This window comes from Prunus avium, chromosome 1 (genome assembly GCF_965620075.1).
Source record: "Prunus avium chromosome 1, drPruAviu1.hap1.1, whole genome shotgun sequence".
Taxonomy (NCBI): Eukaryota; Viridiplantae; Streptophyta; class Magnoliopsida; order Rosales; family Rosaceae; genus Prunus; species Prunus avium.
Window position 1 is genome coordinate 48,900,863 of NC_142284.1, and position 20,955 is coordinate 48,921,817.

Sequence of the window (20,955 nt, forward strand, 5' to 3'; positions counted from 1 at the left end):
GATTAATGGCCCTCAGTATAGAATGACTCATAGATAGATACACATCAAATATGTTTTTTTCTTTCTTCTTTCTTGGCAATATTGACTATTGATGATTAGGTTTGTTTATGTTTGAGCAAATTTCCGCACGGGGAATATTTGCGGGTTGATTCTACACCATTCGAGCTTCCTTTTCTCTCCTCTTCCTCGATCCATATGAAAAAGACATGAGTAAATAGACCACACTTGGGGGGTGTGGGACAAATGCCCTTCGATGTCTAAGTTAGTTAATTGGAACTTGAGAAAAATACGATAAAGTAATGGAAAAGATGGAGGTCTTCTCTCATGGGGAGAGCCGGGTGGTCGGAGCCGTGAAGGATATGGGAGAGAATGGCATGAGAGAGAGTGAATTTCTGGGGTAAAATTCAGATTACCTTGTATGTGTGATGTAGCCATGTATTTATAGTGATCTTGCCTTCTAGGGTTTTTCAAAGAATAATTCTCATATGGAAGGGAATTATTCTCTCCCTTAAATGGAGAGATTGGATCAATCAGAGATATTTAATGAAGATCAAATCCCTAATTTATGGTAATATCTCTATTTTAAGTATAAACAATTGACCAATTAAATGGAGCACAATTGTCTATGTTGCACCGACACTCCAAACTGCTGGAGTGTCGGAGTGTCGGACACGCCGACACGCCGACACGGCTCCGACACGGCTCCGACACGCGTTGGACACGGTCAACGGCTGGGACACGGTCAAGACACGGCAGAGACCAGATTGAAATTTTGAAAATAAAAGTTGGGGTCTAAACGTGATTTTTGAAACTTTAGTGGACTGATTTGAAATATTTTTAGAAAGATGGGTTAAAAGTGGAAAAAGACTTTTTAAAACCTAAATGAATCCCACATTTTTCCCTTTGTTTTCAAATTCTTTTTTTATGTTATCTATCTCTATTTTCTTTTATTATCTCCCTCTTCACAGCAGTAGAAGAGTTGAATTTGGTGGTGAGGTGAAGATTATTTCATCTATTTTTTTTTGAAGAGAAACACAACAAGAAGGACGATTCTTTCTTGCAAATCGTGACCAAGAAGGACGATTCCTTCTTGCAAATTCAGGTTAGGCTTCACAGATTTTTAATTTTGTTTCTCTATTGTGTTTTTTGTGTGTGGGTATTTTGTAAGATTGTATCTATTTGGAGCTTTTTTTATTTTTAATAAAAGTCTTGTTATTAGTTGTTGAGTATATTTGAATTTGTTTTATTAATTGGGTATTAGACTATTAGACATAATGAATGTGAACCATGTTTTATTTTGTTTCTCTGTTTTGATGTGTTTTGTATCTTTGTATGATTTTATATGTATTTGGTTTTTTATTTTTAATAAAAGTCTTGTTTCTCTGTCTTGAAATATTGAGAATTAATTATTATTTTAATTGCCGTGTCCTAGCCGTGTTCGTGTCCTACTTTTTTGAGATTTTCCGTGTCGCCGTGTCGCGTTCCCGTATCCCCGTATCCGTATCCGTGCAACATAGACAATTGTTGACCTAAGGAATATTCCCATTGTCCACGTGACGCCTCATAATAGGTTGGTGAAATGTGTTCCCAAAATTTACCCATACATACAAGAGATCAAAGAAGGCAGGTCAAATTTCGTTCCTATAACTCAAGCATAGACCAACTTAGTTCATTAGTTGTTGATTTATTCAATTATTTGACGAAATTAGCATATATAAGGGACATATGTTGAAGACACTTCACATCTCCTAATTTGGTCGAAAATTTTAATGGAGTCAAAGTTCCTTAAATTTCAACAATGAGTATATTAAACTTCAAAATCAAAACTGCAGTAGAAATTCACAAATTAGAAGAAGAAAAAAACGATATTTTCTTTGCCATGTCACTCATATTGGTGGATAAATGATCCACGTGTTATGAAATTATAAATATACTCCTGCCACATCATCAAAAGAAATAGATTTTTCGATGAAGTTGACGATAAGGGGCAACATGAGACATTAAACTTTGGTGGTAAAGTGGCTCACTTTAACTTCTAGGGGGCAAAGTGAGACTTGACCATAGTTTTAGGGCAGTTCCACCGCTCTACCTTTTGCCTGAGCAAGGAGGGCCCTAGGCCTAAAAAGGGCTTCCAGCGGATAAATGTTGCCAGGGTAGTTGGTGGGCTCTACAAGCTTGGGCTGGCCCTTAGGCAAAACTAGTCCTTGCTCTAGCTTGGGTTTGTTGATGTAAGCGATGACGTCAGCAACCAAATTTTTTTTAAAAAATCTTTAAAAAATTTAAAATAAAAACTAAAAATTTTCAGAATTTAAAAAAAAATAAATACTCAATCATATTTTTCACTTCCCACACCAAAACTCTATACAAATTCCTCTCATCATATCTCATGTGAATAGTGGTTGCCATGACAATGGGTGGAAACACCACAAGCCTTTTATAAGGGCTGCCACTATTCACGTGAATAGTAATAGCCCTTACCTCCCTTTGCCCTTTGCTCATTGACCTTTGCCATGATAAATGGATGGAAGTGCTCTTAGGGGACACTACAGTAAATAAGCCTATTCTAAATTACTCAAATGTACGAAAATGAGGATCGATTTCGAATGCAAGGACGCAAAAAGAACTATTGTTATTTTGTCAAATAAAAAAGAGCCACGTCATTTATGAAACGTGAAACACAGCTTTTGCGGTGTGCTAGATTAACACGCTAGACTTGTCCCTTTGCAACGTCCCTAGGCCTTTAACGAACCACTTGTCTCCACCATTACGCGCCATGTGTTCTGTTTCTCTTAAGCTCTCACTCTCTCTAAACCAAACCCGTCCTCTGCAAGAAGGAGCTAGACTCTCCGATTACTTGTGCTCCAGGCATTCTCCCAGAAACTGAACTTGAAGGAACCCTAGAAAAAGCGAGAGAGACTCTGGAAAGCGAATTTCAAAATGAGGACGGTCGTGTCGCGGTTGATCCATTCAAGATCATCACTTCCCAGGCTCTTGTATGTTTTGATTTCTATTTCTCTTTGCTTTGAATCCATACTCAGTTTCTTCTGTATTGTATTTTGGTCTTTGAAATGTGATTCTTTTGGGTATTGATGTTTTTGTTTCGCGAATATTGTAATGCCATGTTTGGCTGTCGAGAGAGAGTGGGAAAATAATGGAAAACCCTAAACAGATTGATTGGGATCTTAGAGTATTAAGTTTCATTTTTAAATTCAGTTTTTGGGTTTGCTTGACAATAATTTATTATCTGGGTTCATGGATACGCTTTACTGTTTTCGTATTATTTACTGCCACGGGTTCTCCTACATTGTTGAATTTGTGGGTGGAAATTGACAAGCTAATGTTTCCTTGATATTTTTTAATGTTTATTTTTCTTTGGAATGTATTTGTTTCCAGAATCTAGTAGGATTCTAACAATGATTATTTCCTGTATTGTGTTTTTCAAATATCTCATTTCTGTAAATTCAGTATAATGGATGCACCCAGGAATGGGAGGTATCTCTCAACAGACTCTAGTAAGGTTGATGAACCCTTCAAAGTTGAGGAAGCAGAGACTGTAAACATTCCCCCTCCTCCAACAGAGAAGGTACTATCTTGTTGTGAAGACTATCGAACTGTTATTCCGTCTATATTTTCGTTTTATCCATCTCTGAGCCATTATATTTTCTTTAACTTGTATGATTCTTAATTCAGTTGCTTGTGTTGGGTGGAAATGGATTTGTTGGCTCACATGTTTGTAGAGAGGCATTAGATCGTGGATTGTCTGTTGCCAGCCTTAGCAGGTATGACTTTTCTCTATATAATTGTTAAGTTGCTTCACCTATTGATGCTTAGGAATTATTCATCAGCGTTGATCAGTTTAGGCTTGTAGCCGATCTGAATGCTTTCTATATAAGAAGGGAATAATAATTCTGTAGCTGCCTATTTACTAAGAGGAAAATACTACACTTCTATCTCCATATATTTGATTATTCTGTTTGATTGAATACCATCTTATTCCTAATGCTTTCTTATTTTCCTTCTCAGGTCTGGTAGGTCATCATTACATGATCCATGGGCCAACAATGTGACCTGGCATAAAGGTTTGCTTTCTTGTGTAGTCTTTTCTTGATGACCTCACTCTTTTTTGGGTAGCAGTTTCTTAAATTTTTTTTCCTTTTCCAGGAAACCTTCTATCACCTGAGTCATTGAAGGATGCTCTCGATGGTGTCACGTCTGTTGTATGCATTCTCTTCATGCTCTGTTTTACTTGACTGTCATTAGCCAATACGTAGCAAAGGCACATGCACACACTGACACTTTCTCTATCCATGTAATGTATTGTTTCCCTCCTTCCATTTGTAGTTCAAAATGTGCTTATTGTATAGAACTCTCTCTTACTTATCCTGCCACTTAGCTTTCTTTCCTGGGTGATATTTTTGATTTGTCTTCCTAATGAGTTTTCTTGTCCTAGATATCCTGTGTTGGTGGGTTTGGCTCCAATTCTTACATGTATAAGATTAATGGGACTGCTAATATAAATGCAATTAGAGCTGCTTCTGAACAAGGTATATATTCATATATGTTTCAAATTTCATTTTTCTATTGGCAACTTCCTTAGTACCTCTATTAAACTATTGCCGTTGATCCTGCAGGTGTGAAACGATTTGTGTATGTCTCTGCTGCTGATTTTGGTGTGGTAAATTACTTACTGCGAGGATATTATGAGGGGAAGGTACCATACTAAATGATAGCAACCTATTTGCTTTGTTTAAGTTTACTTGTACGAGACATTTTAATGCTGGGACTCTTTTCTTAATAAATGTTTGTCTTTTACTAGTACCCATTTCACCATGCTCTAGTATTTTTGCTGGGAACAATTTTTGATGTTTTTAATGTTATCTGACACAAATTCCTTTGCTGCATCTTGTTCAATATAGAGAGCTGCAGAAACAGAGCTACTAACCAAATTCCCTTATGGAGGTGAGCTTTCTTACTCTGTCAGATGAACATCTTATACCTAGCTGTTCATTTATCAGATAAATGGCTAAGATCTGAGAGATTAATAAACTTGCCTGGAAATTTAACAATTTGTTACATATCTTGTCCCTCTAATTTCAATCAATATCTTCTTAAAAACATTAATTTACTATGTTTCTTGAAACCAATCACGGGTGACTAGAGTATTAGTTATAGGGACCATTTATGTTTTGTATAATAATGGAATCTTCTATTACATGAAATTTTACTTGCGCTTTTCAGGAGTGATTTTGAGGCCTGGATTTATTTATGGGACTCGAAGCGTTGGGAGCGTAAAGTTACCTCTCGGAGTAATCGGTTCTCCACTGGAGATGGTAAAGTGCTAGTTCTTCATATATTCCACATGTAGTTCCCCATTTATATTTCGCCTGAAACCTGACTTAGCAAGATTTTAACGAAAAGGGGAACATGATATAAAATATCCAGAAACTTATCGTAATCATCTCTCTCAGCCGATTTCTACTAGTCCCAAACAAGGTTTTTTGGCCCCTTTTTTTCTTGAACAGAGATACTCTCAGGTTAAGAAACCCCATGTTATAAACTGATTCACATTCATTTCTTTTTGATTGTGAAAAGTTATATCAACTAATTCATATTGAATTTACTGGCAGTTGTTCCAACACACAAGACCTCTGAACCAGCTGCCACTTGTTGGGCCTCTCTTTACTCCTCCAGTGAATGCTACAGCAGTGGCAAACGTTGCAGTTAGAGCAGCTACTGATCCCGTCTTCCCTCCTGGGATTGTAGATGTCTATGGAATTCAGCGTTACAACCAGAAGTCGAAGTAGACGCGTTAAATCCCTTCCGTTTTTTGTTTTGTTCTTTCAACAGAGTGTGATGTAAAGCTGTCAAAGATTCTTTCTCATGAACATTGTATCCGTTTTTTCACCCCACCTTTCTGATGCAATCATTAATAAATTTGTTAAAACCAAAGATTCACTATAGTTCAATAATTCTTCCCAAGTTGTTCTGTTAAAAGTTTGACTGGAAGGGGATGACACTGACTTTTTCATCCCTTATGTTTCAATGAATATCAAGGTCCCTTGCAACCTGAGATTAAAATGGCAGTTGTGTTCTTTCAAAGAGTTGCTTGGTGGTATTAGTGCTTAATCGCTATTTGGGCCATTGGTTGTAGGCCCAAAACTCTAATGGGCCTAAATGAATTCGGGAAAAAGATATAACCCGACCCGGGTGAAAATAAATAAAAATACTTCAAAGCAAAAATTAAGTCGATAAATCTGCAAAGCACAGCGCGAGTCTCAAACCGAGATCGTATTTCTGAGAGAGAGAAGATGAACCATAACCAAAACCAGAACCAGAACCAGAACCAGCAATCGAGCGAAGGCAGCAGGCACGATGACGACGCGGCCCTCACCGAATTTCTTGCTTCCTTAATGGACTACACCCCCACTGTAATACTTAATTCCATCAATTTCATTTCATTCAAATTCCGATCATATCAAATCAAATCCAAATCGTGATTTTTCGTCTTTCAGATACCCGACGAACTTGTGGAGCACTACTTGGCCAAAAGCGGCTTTCAATGCCCCGACGTTCGATTGTAGGTACTTTTTCTTGTTTTCTGTTTAAGTTAATTTTGCTTTTAATTTCCAATTTTTGGGGAAGATTTTACGATGAGCTAAGCTGAGCCATCAGTATCTGTTAGGTTTAGGCTTAGTCAAGATTTTACTTATTTTCCTGCTGCAGAGAAGGGCCTGCCTTTTGATTTGTTTAGTTTAAATCAATTCATCTTCAACCATTTTCGGAGCGAGCATATACCTAGAGCTTGAAATTTCTCACTATTTGTTGGTTAATTTAGTGCTGTGGCAGTGAAATAGAAAATTGAATATGCTTTTTTGTTTATTGATTGTTCAAGTACACGAAACTTGCTAATCAAGGTTTGACTAGTCTGGGTAAAGTTGTATGGGCTTGTGAAGGACAGGCATTTAGGCGTAGGCAGAGTCTGTTAAGTGTATGGTAGTACTCGCTCTTTTTTTATCTGGGATCTTTTCCTTCTTTCATTTTGGGTATCTATCTTCTCTTTTGCTTTCTGGCTTTTATTCCCATTAGCTGTTTCAGATTTGTGCTAAATGGATGTTAAGAAGAAGTTACTGTTTTCTGTTTGATGCTTAAAATTTTATGCCTTTTGACTTAGATTACAATCATTGTTGTAGAGGAGCTTTTGTTGTAACTTTCTTTTGAGCCGACAGTGGCAAAATGCTACTAAATTTATTTATATTTTGAAACATGAATTGGATGTATTTTTCTGCATATAAGTATGTTGAATATATATATATTTTTTTTCACTCTATTCGCAGAATTAGGCTGGTAGCTGTTGCCACACAAAAGTTTGTTTCTGAGGTTGCAACTGATGCTCTTCAGTAAGCCACTAAATTTTTCTCCTATTGGTTCATGACACAAGTTCACAGGGAGGCACATGTGTAAAGACTAAATTTTTTTCCTGAGTTAGGATATATAATTGAAGACTATTAAATTTTTGATCTCTCAAATGTTAGACGAGAAATATGTAACTACACTCATATGTTCTGTTGTTGGTCCAAAATTATTTAGCTACACAACTTGGTTGTTGCACTTGTAGTTAGCCAGTGTCTAAGCTATTACTAGTGGAAAAGATATTTACATGCTCATGCCTCTTAACAGGCAATGCAAAGCAAGACAAGCTTCTGTAGTCAAAGACAAAAGGGACAAACAACAAAAGGTACTCTAATAGTTTTCCCGGTGAGCTGTGTTTTATATTCTGCTTAATTATGGCTAGTCTTAACTTAACTTTGATTTTGAAACAGGATAAGCGCCTCATATTGACGATGGAAGACCTTTCAAGGGCGTTACGTGAGGTAACCAAGATTTTAGTTATTTGAGTCGTATGTTTGCATAAGTCTGGAATCAATGGAATTATCTAATATTGATAAAGGTTCTGGTCAGTTTTGGACTAACCAAATGTTTGCTGAATGGCCTGGTCTCTAATTGAGATTCTCTAGAATCCACCTATAATTTGTGTGCAATGTCAAGCGGGTTTTGTTTTTACTTACTCTTCTTATGTTAACTTTCGCTGTATTAATATACTCCTCTTGTTATTCTTAATTGAGCAGTACGGTGTTAATGTGAAGCACCAAGAATATTTCGCTGACAGCCCTTCAACCGGGTTGGATCCTGCATCAAGAGAAGAATGATTTGAATTGTATTTCTGTTATTCCATTTTCAGCTTGTGTGGGGTTATAACTAATAGCAATGGTGCTAGATGACTAGGTGATGCTCAATCACTCTTTCTTCCGCTTTTATGTATGCACTTTCAATTTTTTCAGACTGAAGATATATTTCTTGATATGAAGTAGTTAAGTTGTACATCGATGGAATTATACAGTAAAAAGACTGCATATCCGATTATTTGATTGTCACATGTGCTACTTGAAGAAACTGAATGGCTACTACTAGGTGATTAGTTTAGTAATTGTCTTCTAGAAAGTTCTCTTGCTGGGGAACACTTGGTAATTAATTTGACCAGATTTTGTACCCACGTTCCTAATTAGTTGGGGAAGGCTTACCCACGTTCCTAATTAGTTGGGGAGGGCTTACTCCAAATATGCAAATTAATGCTTGCATTTAAAAAAAAAAAAAAAATGATTCGCTGTCTCTCAAACTGTGAAGACCACGGAACAAAGCTAGAAAGTTGGAAAGAAAACTTACAGAATAGAACAATAAAGCAGTTTACTATAAAAACATTGACCAAAATTAAAAAAATTGGACAAGTTTCTGGATTGGTTGGTCGAAAAAAAGAAGAAAGAAAAACAATTGTGACCGTTACGGCAAATACTTGATTGAAGCCTAAGTCAACATCATCATATACCCTCCCACAAGGTTCTTGATGGGGTATGGGGGATCTTCATGTTACAAGAGGAGCCAGGCCAACTGGCTTCATAGTTTAAGCGAAATGTCAGCTTCAGTTTGATGCTACTAGATGCTTGAATGGAGTATTTTATACCACATCTCTCTGACTACGGTATTGTATTTCAATTTGTACTTTGATTGGGTCAAGGTAAACAGAACATGCAGAGGATTGAGTTCGTTTAGCCTGTTGACAAACTTGACAAACTATTACTTTTTGAGCATCGAGAATAATAAGAAAATGTTTGAAACAATCAATCATGTAAATCCTTACACCAAGATTTAGCGTCTGTTAGAATCAGAGATTTCGAGCAAGGAATCCGGTCACCCATCCTACTATATAAAAATTTCTTCCAAATGAATGACATTATCGAAGCTTGCAAAACAGATACAAACATGAAGAAGAGGAAACCAACCAACCTCTTTGGTTCTTTCTTCTTCCTTCTTTCTTTGAGCATTAATTTTTCCTTGGTCATGGCACATAACAGAACAGTAATCCCAGTGAATGTTGGCGTGGTTCTTGATGACCTCAATTCACTAACCGGAAAAGTTTGGTTGAGCTGCATCAAAATGGCCCTCTCAGATTTCTATGCCTCCCATGGTTCCTCCACAACTAGGCTTGCCTTGAGCATCAGGGACCCTAGAGAAGATGTTGTAGATGCAGCTGCCGCAGGTGTCTCTCTCTTTTTCTCCTTTTGGGTTTCATTTGATCTTTCTCTGCCTTTTCTTCTGTTTTCTACTGAGAAAGAGGTGATTATCTTAACTTCCTCTGCCTTTTGTTTCTGTTTTCTATTGAAACACAGCTTTAGACCTGATCAAGAATGTTCAAGTGCAAGCAATCATAGGACCTACATCATCAATGCAAGCCAACTTTGTAATTGATCTTGGAGACAAAGCCAAGGTTCCCATAATCTCATTTTCAGCAACGAGTCCTTCCCTCACTTCCATTCGAAGTTCATACTTTTTCCGAGCTGCACAGAATGATTCCTCTCAAGTCAAAGCCATAAGTGCTATTGTTCAAGCCTTTGGGTGGAGAAGAGCTGTGCCCATCTATGTAGACAACGGGTTTGGTGAGGGAGTTGTACCATCCTTAGTCGATGCTTTGCTTGACGTTCAAGCTCGTGTCCCCTACCGTTGTGCCATACATCCAATGGCCACTGACGACCAACTTACAGCAGCGCTTTACAAGTTAATGACTATGCAAACTAGGGTCTTCATTGTGCACATGTCGCCGTCTCTTGGGGCTAGGCTTTTTGCCAAAGCACAAGAGATTGGAATGATGAAAGAAGGCTATGTTTGGATCATGACCAATGGGTTAACCAATCTTGTAAGTTCGACTGATGCTTCAGTTATCAAGTCAATGCAAGGTGTATTGGGTGTGAGGACTAGTGTGCCGAAAACAGAAGAGCTTATCGATTTTAGAGTTCGATGGAAAACGCAATTCCAACAGCAAAATCCAACCATCATTGATGTAGAATTGGATGTTTTTGCTCTCTGGGCTTATGATGCTGCTTTTGCATTAGCCATGGCAGTTGAGAATGATGGGACTCGGACTGGCAGAATCTCTAGCTTCCAAAACACAAATGCTTCCATCAACTCATCAACTGATCTTCTGACTTTCGGGGTATCTGAAAACGGCCCGAAACTTTTCCAATCCTTATCAAACACCAAGTTTAAAGGCCTTGCAGGAGACTTCAGTTTTGTCAATGGGCAACTACAATCTCCAGTCTTTGAAATAGTCAATGTGAATGGCAATGGGGCAAGAGAAATTGGGTTCTGGACACCAGAGAGTGGACTTTTGAAAAAATCCATGAACTCAACAAACACAACCAGAACATATTCAACTTCAAAATCCAACATGGGACCCATCATATGGCCAGGAGATTCCACCTCAGTTCCCAAGGGTTGGGAGATCCCGACAGACGAAAAAAAGTTGAGAGTGGGAGTTCCTGTGAAGATTGGCTCTCCTGAGTTTGTTAAGGTGGTACGTGATCCTAGTACCAACAAAACACTTGTTTCTGGCTACTGCATTGACATCTTCAATGCTGTCATGGAAAAATTACCATATGCTGTAACTTATGACTTCATTCCCTTTGCAAAGCCTGATGGTACAAGTGCTGGCACTTACAATCAGTTGGTGGATCAAGTTTATCTTGGGGTAAAATCATTTCAGCCTCATTTAATTTTTTCAAGATTGAAATTCGAATTCCTAATTTTCTGATCAAAATTGAAATGTTGACATCTTTAATATTTGTTGACATCTTTGATTTGTTGACAGAACTTTGATGCTTTGGCGGCAGCCACAACAATCAGAGAGAACAGGTCCTTGTATGTGGACTTTACCTTGCCATACACGGAATCAGGGGTAGTAATGGTAGTTCTAACAAAAGATAGCAAGAGCCAGAATGCATGGGTTTTCTTGAAGCCTTTGACATGGGACCTCTGGCTTACGAGTTCTTGCTTTTTCATCTTCATTGGTTTTGTGATTTGGGTTCTTGAACATCGGATCAATGAAGATTTTCGCGGCCCTCTCTCGAATCAAGTCGGAACAGGCTTGTGGTTCTCCTTCTCAACCATGGTTTTTGCACACAGTAAGTAATATCATAGTACCCTTATTAAGAAGCATATGTTGAATTACCAATTGTTTGTTTTATCATTCATCATTTTTTTTCACTTCAATTAATTTACAGGGGAGGCAGTGGTTAGCAACTTGGCTAGATTTGTGGTGATAGTGTGGGTATTTGTTGTGCTCATACTCACTCAAAGTTACACAGCTAGTCTGACTTCACTCTTAACAATCCAAGAGCTCCAGCCATCTTTTACCGATTTAAACCAGCTTCTAAAGAACAAGGAGAGTGTGGGCTACCCGAAGGGCTCTTTTGTCTACCAACTTTTGTTGAAACAAGGTTTTGATGATTTGAAGATTAAGGCTTATCAATCTCCAGAAGAATGTGATGACCTTTTGACAAAAGGGAGTGCAAAAGGTGGCATTGCTGCTGCTGTTGATGAAACCCCAAACTTGAGGCTTTTTATTGCAAAGTATTGCTCCAAATACACCATCATTGGACCAATATTTAAGACTGATGGCTTTGCCTTTGTAAGAGCTACCTCTCTTTCTCACACACACAACCACAACCACAATCACAAGTCTATAAATCAAAAGCACACATTTTTAGCACTTAATCAATCATATTGATTCAGAGTCTGACAATATAAGAACATCTTCTGTGTGTATATATAGGTCTTCCCCAAAGGTTCGGCTCTTGTACCTGATGTTTCAAGGGCGATTCTAAACATGACCGATGGAGACGAGATGAAGGAGATTGACAACAAATGGTTTGGAAAACAAGCCACTTGTGAAAATACGAAATCACCATTCTCTGATTCCAAAAGTCTGGGCCTGAATAGCTTCTGGGGCCTCTTACTCATTGCTGGGTTGGCTTCATCCTCAGCTCTTATGATATCTGTAGCCACTTTCCTTTTTATGCACAGACACATCCTAATGACAAGAGGCACCTCTGTATGGAAAAGAATTGGTGTCATGCTTAGAATCTTTCTCCAAAGAGACCTCTCCTCCCACACTTTCAGAAACAAGAATTCGGGTCATGTTGTGGAGGCCTCACCAGTCTCCTCCAGCATTGGCCAACCAAGTCCCTTAAGCCTCTCAAACCACACAGGTCCAGCCTCACCTTTCTTCAGTGAACAAGGAACACCTGTTTCTGTTGCTGTTTACCAGAACCCAGAAATACCTACAACTCCTGATCAAGGCTAGGAGCTCAAGAAACCATTAATATATAATAATCAAAATTGTAATTGTAATTTGTATGTATGATAAGTATGATATAGTCATCCATGATTTTAGGTAGCTTATCTGTATTTTGTTGATTATGTCCTCCATAGTTTATATGGTTGGAGGTAAATTAATGTAAGTTGGAGTTAACTTTAATTTTAAAGACATGAGTTTATTTATTTATTTTTTATCTCACAAGTAATTCTCTCACAAGTAACAACACAGGAATTGAAAATTACATAAAATTCTAAAATGACAGAATTTAGATTTCCATAATTTCAATTTCCGACAATTGAAGATTTCAGTTTCCGGCAATTAAAGATTTCAGTGTTTGGATTTATGTATGTCGAATTTTGTAAATGGCACTATGAAATGACCCATATTTTGGTGGTTAAACTCAGGAATTTGATGCCTCAATTTCCACGATTTTTTCCACGCATCATTTGATAAATTCCGTGCTTAAGTTGCCAAACAACGGAATTGTCAATTTCTCCTTTTAAATTCCTGACTTTTAGCTAAATTCCGAGTTATTTTCCCTCATTGAAACGGAAGGTCAATGTAGGGATTCAAACATAGGATTTCAGGTGCAGGAGATTCGAACACAAGATTGGAGGTATTGATATGCAAGTAGTTGACAAAAAGAGCATTTCTGTTTTGTCACAATTAGTTAAAATCATTATTGTTTGAGTTATTTACTTAAATGGTCCTCAAACTTATACCTGAGTTGCATTTTGGTCCCTTAACTAAATTATTCATTTAAATGGTCCACAAACTCTTTATTAATTGACGAAGTGGTCATACCGTTACATTTCTGTGGGGTAAATAAGACTTTTGACTGCAAAAAAAGAAGAAATAAAAACCACCCCACCAAACCTCTCTCTCCCAGCCTCTTTCTCTTTCTGTCCCTCTCTTCCTCTATCTCCCCTCCCCCTTCAGTTTACTAAATAGAGAATTTCCAGTCACCATCTCCATCAAGACCGTCGCAACAGTTTGCTCAGATCCCTTGGAGATTGATGTTTGTTTTCATCTGCTAGTACATTTGGAAGTGGGGGAATGATTTTATCTTTAATGAGGAAGTAGCCCTGCCTTTTAACTCTTGTGAATTGATCATGTATGCGGCTAAAGATTGGGTAAAGGCTACTACTAATATTCATACCGGAATTGGTAAGGTTCAGATTATGTTAGCCTGGACTCCTCCTGATATTGGGGTTCTTAAGCTAAACGTGGATGGGTCTCGTAGAGGCAGCATAGGAACCACTGTGTTGTGTAAAATTGGTATAAGAATATAATTGCCAAAATGAATTTCTCATTAACCAAGCAACTGGATTTATACAGAGGTCGTCCTACAATTAAGCAATCTAGTCCTACAACCTAGTTGTACAACTTTGGTAAGTAAAAATTCATAATCAATTACAAATTACAACAATGAAAAAGTTTCCTAACTAATCCCAGATTGTGTGGGATATTGTGAATTCTCAACACTTCTCCTCAAGTTGGAGAGTGGATGTCAAGAACTCCCAACTTGTGCAACATGATTGAGAACGCATCTTTACCCAAGGGTTTGGTAAACACGTCGGCAATCTGTTGTGAAGATGAGACATGCTCTGTAATGATCAATCTGTCTTGTATCTTGTCTCTAATGAAGTGGCAGTCCATTTCAATGTGTCTTGTTCTCTCATGGAAGACTGGATTGGTTGATATATGTAATGTAGCACGGTTTTCGCAATGCAGCAGGACTGGTTCAAGAAGTGGTAGCTGCAAATCCTGCAAGAGACTTCGCAGCCAAGAGATCTCGCAGTATGCTCGGGCCATGGCTCTGTATTCGGCTTCTGCGAAAGAAAGAGATACTCTTTTCTGTCTTCTCGTCCTCGAAGAAATCAATGAGCTACCGAAAAACGCACAATACCCAATTGTGGACCTACGAGTGGTTGGGCAACCTGCCTAATCTGAGTCACAATAAGCACTCAACTTTAAGTCACTTTGAAAGGAAAAAAAGTCTTTGCCCGAGAGTATTCTTAAGGTATCTCAGGACTTGAAGTGCAGTCTCCATATGAGGCTTATGGGGTTCGTGCATGAACCTACTTAGCACGTGTACGACATATGTGATGTCAGGCCTCGTGATGGTTAGGTAAATTAGACGACCGACTAACCTTCTGTACTTGGATGGATCATGAAGCAATTCTCCTGTATCTAATAGTTTGAGGTTTTGCTCCATGGGAAAATTCACTGGTCGAGAACCAATAACACCTCTATCCTTGAGAATCTCGAGTGTGTACTTTCTTTGTGAAATACTAATGCCTCTCTTTGATCGGGACACCTCAATCCCCAAAAAGAACTTGAGATCTCCAATATCCTTGATACGGAAACGAGTATGGAGGAACTGCTTGAGAGAATTGATAGTAGAAATATCGTTTCCTATAATCAAGATATCATCAACATAAATCAAGAGAGCAGTAAAGGACTTGCCTTGTTTGCAAGTAAAAAGAGAATAATCCGCTTTGGATCGAACGTAGCCAACGACATGTATAGCTTCAGAAAACTTAGCAAACCATTGACGGGAAGCTTGCTTTAAGCCATACAGAGACTTGTTGAGGCGAAAAACTAAATTCTCCTCCTGTCGTTGAAGACTAGGCGGCAGAGACATGAAAATTTCTTCATGAAGGTCACCATGAAGAAAAGCATTATTGTGTACGTCAAGTTGGTGAAAAGACTAACTTTAGGCGGCATCAAGAGCAAGAAGACAACGAACAATGATCATTTTTGCCGTGGGAGAGAAAGTGTCATGATAATCAAGCCATTCGGTCTGTGTATATCCTTTGGTAACTAGGCGAGCTTTATAGCGCTCAATAGAACCATCAGATCAATGTTTGATTTATAGACCCATCGACAACCAATGGGGACCTTGCCACGAGGTAAATATGTGAGGGTCCATGTATTGTTTGCATCCAAGGCAGCAAGCTCAGAATGCATGACTTGTTGCCAATTGGGATCAAAAGATGCCTCTGCAAAAGAAGAAGGTTCCACACTCCTATTAATAGTGGCAATAAATGAGAGATGAGATGGTGAGTACTGATGATAAGTGAGAAAATTGGACAGCGGATAGCGTGTACCTTTGGTGGGACATGGCGACGGAGATGACAAATGGTCAGGGGATGGTAGTGCTACCTGCGAGCATACAAAATCTTTGAGAAGACAGATGGAGTCTTGTGGTGTTGAGAGTGGCGAAGTGGCTGTACAGGTAAAGAGTCGGGTTGGGAATCAGTGAGGACATCAGGCGGTGAAGATAGTGGAGAGGTTGAAGTGGGAGTAGGCAAGGTGGAACGAGGATCATCGAATGATTGAGTGGCAGTATCATAAGGGTCATCAGGGAGCGGAGCTAAGATGTTATCATGGAGAGGAGTAGGAAGGGCAAGGGTCGTGCCTGACGGTGGAGGATGGGCATCTGGAGGGGCAACCTGAAAAGGGAAAACATCTTCATGAAACACAACGTTACGGCTTGTAAAGACTTTACAGGTGGAGAGGTCGTAGAGTTGGTAGGCTTTTTGACCCATAGGATAATTGATGAACACACACTTTGTTGCTCTAGGATCAAATTTGTGCGAAGGGTGGACAAAGGTAGGATAGGCAAGGCAACCAAAAACGCAGAGGTGGGAGTAAAAGGGCGGTTTAGTGTATAACAACTCAAAAGGTTTTTTTTTTTTGGAAAGGATTTGTGTGGGCAACCGATGAATCATATACACGGCCGTGAGAACACATGCGCCCCAAAAGTGTAAAGGGAGGTGTGCTTGAAAATGCAAGTCTCGTGCGGTTTCAAGGATGTGACGGTGCTTGCGTTCCACCACACCATTTTGTTGGGGCGAGTGAACACAAGTATGTTGGTAAACAATTCCATTGTCATGAAAAAAATCTTGAAGGGAGAAAAACTATCCCCCATTGTCAACACGAATTTGTTGAATCTTTGTATTAAATTGTGTTAGGAAAAAAAGGATTTGAGAATATGTTGAATCTCATTTTTATGATGCATAAAGAAAACCCAAGTAAAGCGGGTGTATCATCAACAATGGTTAAGAAATAACGTCCCCCAAAAAGAGAGGGAATTTTATGGGACAAATAAATGTGCAAACAACCAATTAAAAATACCCGCAAGTGCACGAATCTATTGAGGTATAGATTATGTAAGTACGGGGTCGATCCCACGAAGAACTTGTCGGCTTCCTATAAGTTCTAATTTGAGTACGTAAATAACACTTATTTAACATAACATAAAAGCACAATACAAATTGGAAACTAAAAATGAGTAAAGAAAGGTAAAAGAAAAGAAACAAAACAAGAAACCAAAGAAAAACACAAACAGCACTTTCTATCACCCTTTTATCACCATTTGGACAGATTCGTTTCTCTGTTTTTCAGTTTCGACCTCTGTTCAGTGTTTGACCTATAACTTTCCAACCGTTTGTCCAAATTTCAAGTTCTTTATACGGTTGGATTCAGCACAGAAAAACAAAGAACACTACATGGACCAAAAGTCAAAACCAAGTACAAAAATAGACAAAAAGCGATGGCAAAAACACACCACGTTTCAAACAATGTAAACACACAAACACAATTTTGGGGGGGGGGGGGGGGGGGGGGGGTGTTTGGTTAGACCTAATTCTAATGCATGAAAGTAAATGAACCTTAAATTTAACAAGAATGACAAGAATGAAAATCAAAATGTGAAAGTAAAATGTAACAAACACTAGGGTTTTGGAATCCACCCTAAACAATTCTACCCATGTTCATGGATACTCAAGTGATGAACTCTAAATGTGTTGATGAAGATGTTCGCAATCAAGACCAGTATTAGTGGCTCAAGATGCATTGATTCTCTCTAATATACGTAAAGTGCAGTACTAGTGCTGTAATGCTTGTGCCTTCCCTATAACCGAATCTAGGTGTGCTTAGTACTTTGATTCAATTGCAAGAAAAACCCATTAAGCTAAAAGAGAATATGAACACCACAAGAATCCTAATAGCATGATGTTTACATTAGGCATTCAAGAAACCAAATCACATGGATGATTCTTACTTCATCCATTTATTGCTTAGGACAATATGAAGATACATATAATCCCAACAATCTCAAGAAGCATGCTTTCAAAGATGGCTAACCAAGGAAAAACACACATCAAGGATAGATTAATTTGGTGAATTGGAATTCATCAACAATATCTAGAAATTCATACACTCAAGCATCAAAACAATAAGGCTTTCATGTTTAGGGCTTCAACCTAAGCCCTAGCTATGGAGTTTAGTTGCTCATACTTATTTCAAATACAAGCTCAAAACAAAACTAGAAAGAAGTTACAGATTTTGTGAACATGGGAGCTCAAGGTCTTCAATGGTGGAAATCTCTTCCACTCTTTGCTTTGTTGATCTTGTCTTCCTCCTTGAGCTCCCTAGCTCCAAGCTTCATCTCCAGCTCCAAAATCTCTGCAAAATTCAATAATGAATCTCATTGCAATGGCTGATGCTCTTTGCTCTCCTCTCTCCTCCTTTCCAGCTTTTACTTTTAATATAAAACTACCACCTTTGTTAAAGCCTTAGCCTTTGTCCCCTTGCCATGATGGGTTTCTTTTGCTCTTGTCTTCACAAAGATGCTCATTGCTTCAGAAAATATCTCTTAACCAAAGTAATTTCTTGTTACCAAAAGGCATGGTAACAAGTAGAAATGAGGTAACACCAAGTGAAAGTAAAACTGGCCCAAAACAAATTTCCAGAGCCAGCATCAATTGTTAGATCAGTTGGATAGGCTACACTTGTCCAATGGAGCTCAAATTCGGATATGTTGTAGTTAACATCCATTGGAACAAGTTTTATGAAGATCTTCACCTCATCCGAGCACCAGAGCATGCTGATCCAAGGCCAAGAAGTTGACCTACGAAAATGAACAAAAATCAGAATTTATAACTAATAATGCACTTTTAGCTCATTTTCATTCTAACCAAGGTAAAATCTATGAAAACACAAAAAGGAAGTAAAAAGTTATAAAATGTCAAGAACTAACTCAAAATAATGGGTGAATAACATGATAAATCATGTGTAAAAATGAACCGAACAGGTCCCCAAATGTCATAATGAATAAGTGAAAAAGCTTTAGAAGTTGTTGAACTAGAACTAATACCAAAAGGCAGACGTGTTTGTTTGGCTAAAGGACAAACATCACACACATTATTCAACTGAAAAGGAAAATCTAGTGAAGTCTTAGATAAAAATTGCAATATGGAAGATGAAAGATGACCAAAAGGCGATGCCATAAGTTGGTGGAGGTGGCGACAAGGTTGCAGGATGATTTGGTGGTGGAGGGAGATTTATCGGAAGCCAATGCCACAAGGTAATAGAGTCCTCCTCGTTGCTTACCTAGACCAATCGTCGTTCTCGTAACTAGGTCCTGTAAAATGCACCAAGAGGGAAAAAAAAGTCACTGAATAATTTAATCCCTTCGTCAATTTGCTAACAGACATGAGATTGACATGAAATGTTGGTACACACAAAACACCTCTCAAATAAAGATAGGAGTTTAAGGAAATAGTGCTAGTAGCACTAATGGGAGCCTTTTCTCCACTAGGTAGAACCATCGGTGGCATGGTGGAATTGTTTGTGTTACTTGTCAAAGAATGTGGGCACGACGTGATGTGATCTGTGACCCCACTATTGATTCAGGGATGTAGAAGGTGTAAACAAACTTGAGGTGGAATTGGTGGCGTGGACTTGAGGATTGTGCTGCTCAGCATGATTGGTGTTCAACATGGCATAAACTTGTTAAGACTGTCCTACCGAGAGATTAGGCATGGCGGTCTGAATCTCTTGAAGAGATGGGCTGGAGCTGACTTGATTCGCAAAGGAAGACCCATCACTGCCTTTGTTTCGCCCACTATTGGACCGTTTTGGCTTGTGCAGCCAGTGACATAGAGGATATCCATTAAGCTTCCAGCAAGTCTCCCTAGTGTGATGATCTTGATCACAATATGTATAGTGCAACGGCTTCCTCCCTAGATTAGAAGTTTTTTGGTCTTGGTGTACCGTCATGGCTGCATGCTCAATAGGTAAAGAAGAAGAACCCAACTCTCGTTGTTTCTCCTCTTGACAGATCAAGGAATAAGCTTTGTGCATGGAAGGCAGGGGTTGCATAAGCAGGATTTGACAGTGCACAACGCTAAAAGATTCGTTCAATCCCATAAGGAATTGCATCAATGCATTCCGCTCCTTTCGTTCGACATGTTTCTTTATGGCGCCGCAAGTGCAGGATGGAAGGTCGCTGTAAGATGCAAACTCGTCCCATAGTGCTTTCAATTTGGTGTAGTATGCCGCAACAGACAGCTGGTCTTGGGTGAGTGAAGAGAGGTTCCGTTGAATCTGAAAAATTCTGGGTGTGTTGCTTTGGGAAAATCGTTCCCTGAGATCTTCCCAAATTTCATAGGCTGTTGTTGAATAAATCACACTATCGGTGATGTTGGGTTTGAGCGTATTGGGAAGCCATGAAAGAACCATATCGTTGCAACGTTTTCAAAGAGAGAAGTCATTGGGATGAGTCTTTGCCGACGACATCTTAACGATACCATCGACAAAACCGAACTTGTTCTTGGCACTAAGAGAGATACTAATGGAGTGGCACGAAGTTGCATAGTTGTTCCCATTGAGAGGTTTGGAAGTGATGACCATGCCTGGATGGTCAGAATGGTGAATGAAAAAAGGACTGGAAGAGTCGGACTTGTCTCCATCCTTGGTTTCATTGAAAGAGGTAATGAAACAAGAAAGAATAAAAGCTTGCTGTGTCAAAGCAAGGGTTGACGACAAAGAATATAATTGCCAGAATGAATTTCTCATTAACCAAGCAACTGGATTTATACAGAGGTCGTCCTACAGTTAAGCAATGTAGTCCTACAATCTAGTTGTACAACTTTGGTAAGTAAAAATCAATTACAAATTACAACAATGAAAAAGTTTCCTAACTAATCCCAGATTGTGTGGGATATTGTGAACACTGGATTGTTGGATTTTCTGTCAATTTGGGGTTAGGGGCGATGATTATCGGGCTAGGGGCTGGGAGGTGGGAGAGGGAGATGTTTTTCATTATTTTGATTTTTAGTTTTGAATTCATTTAGTATTTTATTTAATTGGATTGTTTTACCCCTATATTTAATGTCAACATTGACAGAATGTAACGGTAGGACTAATTCGCCAATTAATATAAAGTTGGTGGACCG

The 20,955-nt window shown here is 38.7% G+C and overlaps 3 protein-coding genes and 1 pseudogene across 4 annotated transcripts; 3 read left to right on the plus strand and 1 right to left on the minus strand.

Annotated features, from left to right (window-relative positions):
* The first annotated feature begins 2,767 nt into the window (after positions 1–2,767).
* Positions 2,768–5,979, plus strand: LOC110749487 (NAD(P)-binding Rossmann-fold superfamily protein). Its single transcript, XM_021949599.2, has 10 exons — positions 2,768–2,993; positions 3,466–3,583; positions 3,691–3,779; positions 4,024–4,079; positions 4,162–4,217; positions 4,451–4,544; positions 4,632–4,711; positions 4,917–4,959; positions 5,239–5,330; positions 5,628–5,979. The coding sequence occupies exons 1-10, from the start codon at positions 2,938–2,940 to the stop codon at positions 5,802–5,804; spliced, it is 861 nt and encodes a 286-aa protein (XP_021805291.2). The 5' UTR covers positions 2,768–2,937; the 3' UTR covers positions 5,805–5,979.
* Positions 5,980–6,233: 254 nt separating this feature from the next.
* Positions 6,234–8,432, plus strand: TAFII15 (TBP-associated factor II 15). 2 transcript variants are annotated; one of them, XM_021949538.2, is made up of 6 exons: positions 6,236–6,428; positions 6,513–6,577; positions 7,335–7,397; positions 7,678–7,735; positions 7,821–7,871; positions 8,127–8,432. In XM_021949538.2, the coding sequence occupies exons 1-6, from the start codon at positions 6,309–6,311 to the stop codon at positions 8,205–8,207; spliced, it is 438 nt and encodes a 145-aa protein (XP_021805230.1). In that variant the 5' UTR covers positions 6,236–6,308; the 3' UTR covers positions 8,208–8,432. The 2 variants fall into 2 exon arrangements, with proteins under 2 accessions (XP_021805231.1, XP_021805230.1); XM_021949539.2 differs by lacking the exon at positions 7,335–7,397 and having other exon boundaries at positions 6,234–6,428.
* An 844-nt stretch (positions 8,433–9,276) lies between these two features.
* LOC110749495 (glutamate receptor 2.7-like) lies at positions 9,277–12,845 on the plus strand. The gene is made up of 5 exons (XM_021949606.2): positions 9,277–9,592; positions 9,723–11,077; positions 11,198–11,510; positions 11,610–12,016; positions 12,161–12,845. Exons 1-5 carry the CDS (start codon positions 9,277–9,279, stop codon positions 12,689–12,691), a joined length of 2,922 nt encoding a protein of 973 aa, XP_021805298.2. The 3' UTR covers positions 12,692–12,845.
* Positions 12,846–19,374: 6,529 nt separating this feature from the next.
* LOC148297949 (uncharacterized) lies at positions 19,375–20,762 on the minus strand (annotated as a pseudogene).
* Between the last annotated feature and the right edge of the window lie 193 nt (positions 20,763–20,955).

Excerpts from the sequence above, each read along its gene's own strand:
- LOC110749487 (XM_021949599.2), top strand. The coding sequence starts at position 2,938 with ATGAGGACGGTCGTGTCGCGGTTGATCCATTCAAGATCATCACTTCCC. Across the intron at positions 4,218-4,450 it reads TCGATGGTGTCACGTCTGTT|ATATCCTGTGTTGGTGGGTT; the intron begins GTATGCATTCTC and ends TTCTTGTCCTAG. Across the intron at positions 5,331-5,627 it reads TCGGTTCTCCACTGGAGATG|TTGTTCCAACACACAAGACC; the intron begins GTAAAGTGCTAG and ends ATTTACTGGCAG.
- LOC110749495 (XM_021949606.2), top strand. The coding sequence starts at position 9,277 with ATGAATGACATTATCGAAGCTTGCAAAACAGATACAAACATGAAGAAG. Across the intron at positions 11,078-11,197 it reads TGGATCAAGTTTATCTTGGG|AACTTTGATGCTTTGGCGGC; the intron begins GTAAAATCATTT and ends ATTTGTTGACAG. Across the intron at positions 12,017-12,160 it reads AGACTGATGGCTTTGCCTTT|GTCTTCCCCAAAGGTTCGGC; the intron begins GTAAGAGCTACC and ends GTGTATATATAG.
- TAFII15 (XM_021949538.2), top strand. The coding sequence starts at position 6,309 with ATGAACCATAACCAAAACCAGAACCAGAACCAGAACCAGCAATCGAGC. Across the intron at positions 6,429-6,512 it reads TAATGGACTACACCCCCACT|ATACCCGACGAACTTGTGGA; the intron begins GTAATACTTAAT and ends TTCGTCTTTCAG. Across the intron at positions 7,872-8,126 it reads TTTCAAGGGCGTTACGTGAG|TACGGTGTTAATGTGAAGCA; the intron begins GTAACCAAGATT and ends TTAATTGAGCAG.